Genomic DNA, 6,142 nt, shown 5'->3' with positions numbered 1-6,142 from the left:
ATGAAGTCTCCGTATCCAATCCCGGCAGCACTAGTCGTCTCCCTCGGGATCGCCGGCGCCGCCCTCCTCACCCTCTCCTACTATGCGCTGCGCAGATACGCGTCGCGACGCCCGATCCCTCCTCCGCTTTCACCTCATTTCAACACCACACAAGAATTCGATCACGTGATTGATCACCCTGTATGGCTTATCCGAACTACCGGGCTCCCGGGGGCCGTGATAGAATCGATCCCGAAGCTTAGGTACAAGAAAGGGGAAGAAGGAGGGATCGCAACGAGCGATTGCTCCGTGTGCCTGAGCGAGTTCGAAGACGGCGACAGGCTCCGCCTGTTGAGGAAATGCGGCCACGCGTTCCACGTGGCGTGCGTCGATACGTGGCTCGGGGCACACACCAACTGCCCGCTCTGCCGAGCCCCTGTTCTTGGGGAAGAAGTGACTCGGGTCGAGTCTGGTTCTAGTGAGATGGATATGATTGGTGGAGAAACGGAGGGTATGAGTTTGAGGAGGTCAGTCTCGTTGGGTTTTGTGGAAGCGAACAAGGCTTTTGTGGCAAAGAGATCGATCTCGATAAGTGGTTTAGTTTGATGTGATTATAATGAAGTGGTTGTGGATCGGTGTTTGTAAATTAATCTAGATTTTGCTAGTTATTGTATGTGATTAATGGTAGTATGTTTTAGTAAACATTCTCCATTTTTACCTATTATTGTGACTATATGCTACTTGCTCTGTCGTCACAAAGCTTCCCACCTTTTTTTTTCGCCGATTGTGCCGAGTACAATACTACTCTGTTTTGTGTGCTGTGCGCGTGTTGGGTTAGGCCTCTCAACTTGTGAAAAAAACTCATATGATATTACTTCATTTATTTACTTAAATAGGTAAATGGAGAACTAGTATAAATGCCTACCAAGAGTGTAGGAGCTGTCTATATATTGAGAGAAGAGAGAGAGACGAAAAAAGTGTAGAAGGAAAGTAGAGAGAAAAGATTATTCTCCAAGTTTCTGCATTTTGCAATCTCGGTGTTTGTCACGATCAGAGGTCCAAAAGTTGTCCAATCGACTTGAAATTTTAACTGGGGCTAGAAGACTCGTGGAGCTTCATTCTGACCGAATGAATTTGTATTATGGAATTGAGAGGAATTGAAATTGTAATTTTAATTACAAATCCAAAGATTTTGCAATACTAAACATTCGAGTTGGAATTGAAGGATCCAATTCCAATTCCGTAGACCGAATTTCATGATACCGAATGAAGCCTTGGGCTTTTTTTGCCACAATTTTTCCAAGAAAAATCAACGGTTAATCGGTAAGTGCTCGTGCATGTTGGTAATTATCGAGAGTTAATATACTAGCAACTACATATGTTGTGATTCAATATTCCCACAACAAATTAAGATTTCACATGTGCACACAAACCCACTTATCACTAGATTTATTGTTGCTCGGTGAAGCGTTGCACAGGGCTACACAAAACAACAAAGCAATTTACGTGGTTCGGTCGTAAGAACCTATGTACGTCCATGGATAGAAGGAGATCTCTTTATTGCTTTAATTAACCAAACAATACAAAAGAAAATATGAAGATAACTCAAGAACAAGAGAAAATATAATACAAGAATAGAGAGATTGTTACATAGACTTTGAAAATCATTAAAAAAAATGTGTGGCAAAGATTGCAAATTTATGTGGGTAGAGAGATTTTTGACAAAAATCCAAAATGCATAGTTCGAAAAATTCCACGAAAAGTCAGACAACCCGAAAAAAGGAAAAAAGTTGTGAAAATGAAAATCCGCGAGGCTTTGTTATTATTCGATCAATTTGTATATTTAATTGATTAAATCCCGAAAAATAAGTAATGTTTGGCACTTATATTGTCACTGCCTTGATTTGTACGCACAAGTTGTATATTCAATATTCCGATCCTAATTAAAATAGAACAAACCCCACATTAATAGTGATTATATAGTTTGCAATTCGCATTAAATTAATCAAACATGTTCCCGAACAGGCTACAATTATAAAAAATATACTCCTAAACAAAATAGTATAACAGTTTATTTAAAAGCGGAGTAAGTTTTACCTAAATATCTTCATTTAATGCGAAAAGTAGGCCGCAATGATTTGACAATAACAAATTGGATTATTTGCCCACTAATTAAAAATCTTGGACATGATTACAAATCGACTCTTCTTGAAGCAATCCCACTATGTCATGAACAGTTGTGGCTATTTCATTCACCGTAGTTAGCTGGCATTCAATCTCCACCTGCAATTAAGTTACACATAGTTAAATCAAATTCAATAAAAATTCAAATGATTTGGACATGTAACCTTGTTAATTAAGTTCCGTGACTAAGATTGATTCCATTTACATTCTACTATGTCATGTGTGAGTGTGACACATGCTATCTAAATGCATTTAGTTATTAAATTATTTAACAAATAATACAACAAGGGCAAAATTGTAACTTTCTCATGCACCTTAACACTGAAGCAGTATAGCACTGATTGATCAACTGCGGTGATATTAAGATGGAGAATTGTTAGGCCAATTGACTGAAATCCCGCCACTAATTTAAGTAGCTGCTTGGGCAGTTTCTTTGTGGATAGCTTGATGTTTGCATGACTCTCCACCATCATCACCTCGATGTCGGCAATGCTCGACCCGTGCACTGCCACCGCATCCACTTGGGAGGACGTGGTGGTGCTCGGACGAGTTGAGTATTGTGGGAAGGTGAAGAAGTTGGAGAATAGGTTTTGGTTTGGCTGTTGTTGATTTGCTGGATTAGTTGCTTCTAGAAATTGTTGGAGTTGTTCGAGTTCCTTCACAAAATTTATTGCGCCTCCAACTATAGAAGCTTGATCACCCTGCATTTAGCATTTAAAGAGATTAGATGACTAAGATTTTAAATAAGATAACGAAGATAATAAGTAACTAAAGTACTAGATGGTTTTAGTTAAGTAAAATAATTAGTTACTTTGTCGTTGATAATTATATGAGTTCACTAGTTGAAACTAAATGTTTGCAATTAAAACTGCCATTACATGCATGCATACATTAAAACTGCCATTCAAATTAGGAATAATTGTCAAATAAATCACGAAAATAGTCAAATTCTTGTTTATCTCATATTTTTCAAAACTGGAATAATAGATCACCGAGTTTCAAAATTTAGCATTTATCCCATACATCATTTTTCAATGAAACCCGCGACGCTGTGACAACCAGATCTATTAACGTGAACAAAACAACAATCACACATAACGACGTTGTGTGGTTTTCCAAGAAAAGATGTTGGGATAATTGCAAAATCTGGTTTCCACATCATCGCGGGTTTCATCAGAATAACTAAATATAGGACAATTGCGAAAATAGAGAGTATGGTGTGTGCAAAGCATACCCTTTGTGCATAAGAAGGAGGCATTATGGAGCGAAGGACGGCGAGGTAGTCGTTCATCTGTCTCCGGCGGTTCCTCTCCACCGCGATATGAGTCATCCTCTGGCTCTCCATCTGCTCCTTGTTCTTCGTTGGCCTCACGCGCCGTCTCTTGCGCCGCCACTTCCCACTCTCCGGCCAAGAGTCCCAAAGATTTTGAGGGTTTGGTTTCTCTTCTTCACACGGCGGCGCGCCGAAGCCGTAAATAAACGGATCTTGCTCAACAATATTGACAGCCTCTAGTGCCATCTCTCTCTCACACACAATTTCTATCTAGATAGGAAATAGGAATTAAGGCAAGGAAGAATGAAGTAGGTCACCATCGATTTAAAGGGTTGGGATTATTACAAAATAAAAACAAGTTGCATCAATCACACGTGAGGCTTGTCTTGTATGTGTAGTGGCATCTAATTTAGATAGACTGGTCTCAATTGGACTATTAAATATTGAGGCTTGAATGTGGTGGAGACCTTATTGAATGATTAATCGTTGGAGTATTCATTTTCTAATTGGTATCCAAATTCTTCTTGTAGTAATACTATTAACATTGAATATGTGAATGATTTATTTTCAAGAACCCCCATTTTTAGTGTACTAATCATATTCTCCTGGGCCTGCAATGATGCTAGTGCATTTTGGCCCATTGAAGGGGTCTTGGTTGTCATCTTGTGCTTAAAATGCAATATTAATTTTGAATGTAAAAATAAGAGAGGATGCATAAAAAAAGAGAAACAGAAAGTCAAAGTCGAAGTCGGTCAGTAAAAAATATGGATGTGTGTGGAAGGAATCCTGTGACAAAACAAACAGACTCAAACAAATTAAACTCATATCTGCAAAACCTATTTCATGTATATTAATATTATATGATGGACACACCAATAGCAGTTTCCAAAGACTCCGTCGTCTAATTAGTTTATTTGAATTATTTTTTATTTTATTTTATTTTATTTTATACAACACTTTTCTTGAATTCTAAAAACTTGTTTGGAGCAGACCAAGATTCGAATAAAAACATTCTTTCATGGATTATTCCATTACTATGAAATATTGAAATGTGATAGTCCTGCCATTCTTGCATGTGCTTAGGAATCATTTTTACGAGATCTAGATTCTCGAATATATTCTCTCCTGCAGTACTAGATTTTGATGATCAAAGCTCAAAAAACATAAACTCCATCTAGCTATATACAAATGGCGGTTTTTATAGTATTAATTAATAATTAATGAATAATGATAGAAATTCATGGATTTCATTCTAAAATCAATTGGTGATAGGAGGAGTGACCCATTAGAATTATATAGTGGTTTCATGTTTATGTGAACACCGATGCTACCACTAGGCCAACAAATAGTATAAATTTCAAGGTCGTATCACAATAGACTCGAACTCGAGAACTTTAGCATAACCACGCTACCGCTAGGCCAACAACCACAACACATACAATGCATATGCTAGTTTTTTTTTTCTTAGTTTCTACTTCATATTCCTAGTTTTTATGATGGAATAGTAAGGATGATTTGTTTTTTGAATAAGCTATTGTGACATAATAGAATAATTGTGTAATCAAGTTAAACAGAAACGTAAAGAAGACACATATTTACGTGGTTCGCCAATTGGCTACATCCATGGGCATGAACGAAGAGCATATTTTATTCAGAGTGTTTTCAAATTATGGCTACAGATTTCAGATTGGATCTAAGATCACAGAATTATGTGCTCTACTCCCATATAAATAGGCACACATGAGATCCTATCCTAATTCGGAAACATAATCATATCCCAATTAGGAACCATGATCTTAATAGATTCAAGGCATACTAACAAATCTCCACCTTGACTTTAATTCTCCCTTGCAGATGCATCATTATAATGCAAGACGAACAAACTTCTCCATTCTTGCCTCAAATTTGCCCTTGTCCGAAAACCAGACTTCTCCTTTCTTGCCTCAGATTTGCCCTAGTCCGAAAACTAGGCACTCCCAGTGAATTTTTCGACCTTCACGTTCAGAGCAGACATCTTGATCGATTAATATAGAAACCCTAATAGATGCGGAATTCAAAACCCTAGTCCAAAAACCAGGCTCTGATATACCAGTTTGTTGTGACAGAATAGAGTAATTGTGTAATTAAGATAAACAGAAACGTAAAGAAGACATAGATTTACGTGGTTCGCCCATTGGCTACATCCACGGGCAGGAACGGAGAACAAATTTTATTCAGAGTGTTTTCAGATTATGGCTACAGATTTCATATTGGATCTCAGATCATAGAATTATGTGTCCTACTCTCATATAAATAGGCACACATGGGATCCTATCCTAATTCGGAAACATAATCCTATCTCAATTAGGAAATAGATTCAAGGCATACTAACATAAGCCTACATAACATATAACATATAGAGTGAACTTCAAAAACAGTCCCTGGACTATGTGTTTATCCCTCCCATAGTCCTTGGACTTTAAAAATATCCCAGACAACCCTCTACTAAGTCTTTATCTCGGAATTGGTCATTTTAGCTTTTTTTGGTACGAAAATGCTCTTTGAAGCGTTTTTTAGGATTTGGGCATTTTTGTTTTTTCAATATCTTTACTTTTCAGTCCGCTCATTATTATTTGGTGTAGGCATGGTGTCATAGATGTGTCACTTCATATTTCTCTCTCACTATCTCTCTTTTAGTTATGCAGTAAACACCTTCTCTCTTCTATC

General features: G+C 37.5%; 2 protein-coding genes across 2 annotated transcripts; one reads left to right on the top strand and one right to left on the bottom strand.

Moving 5' to 3' along the window:
- LOC121776684 (RING-H2 finger protein ATL52-like) lies at window positions 1-585 on the top strand. Its single transcript, XM_042173867.1, has one exon. The coding sequence runs from the start codon at window positions 1-3 to the stop codon at window positions 583-585; it is 585 nt and encodes a 194-aa protein (XP_042029801.1).
- A 1,366-nt stretch (window positions 586-1,951) lies between these two features.
- Window positions 1,952-3,884, bottom strand: LOC121776340 (transcription factor bHLH96-like). Its single transcript, XM_042173515.1, has 3 exons — window positions 3,398-3,884; window positions 2,478-2,864; window positions 1,952-2,262 (listed from the first exon to the last, which is right to left on the bottom strand). Exons 1-3 carry the CDS (start codon window positions 3,680-3,682, stop codon window positions 2,152-2,154), a joined length of 783 nt encoding a protein of 260 aa, XP_042029449.1. The 5' UTR covers window positions 3,683-3,884; the 3' UTR covers window positions 1,952-2,151.
- Between the last annotated feature and the right edge of the window lie 2,258 nt (window positions 3,885-6,142).

Source organism: Salvia splendens, chromosome 18, assembly GCF_004379255.2.
Source record: "Salvia splendens isolate huo1 chromosome 18, SspV2, whole genome shotgun sequence".
NCBI classification, from domain to species: domain Eukaryota; kingdom Viridiplantae; phylum Streptophyta; class Magnoliopsida; order Lamiales; family Lamiaceae; genus Salvia; species Salvia splendens.
This window is presented reverse-complemented; position numbering and strand designations above follow the sequence as displayed.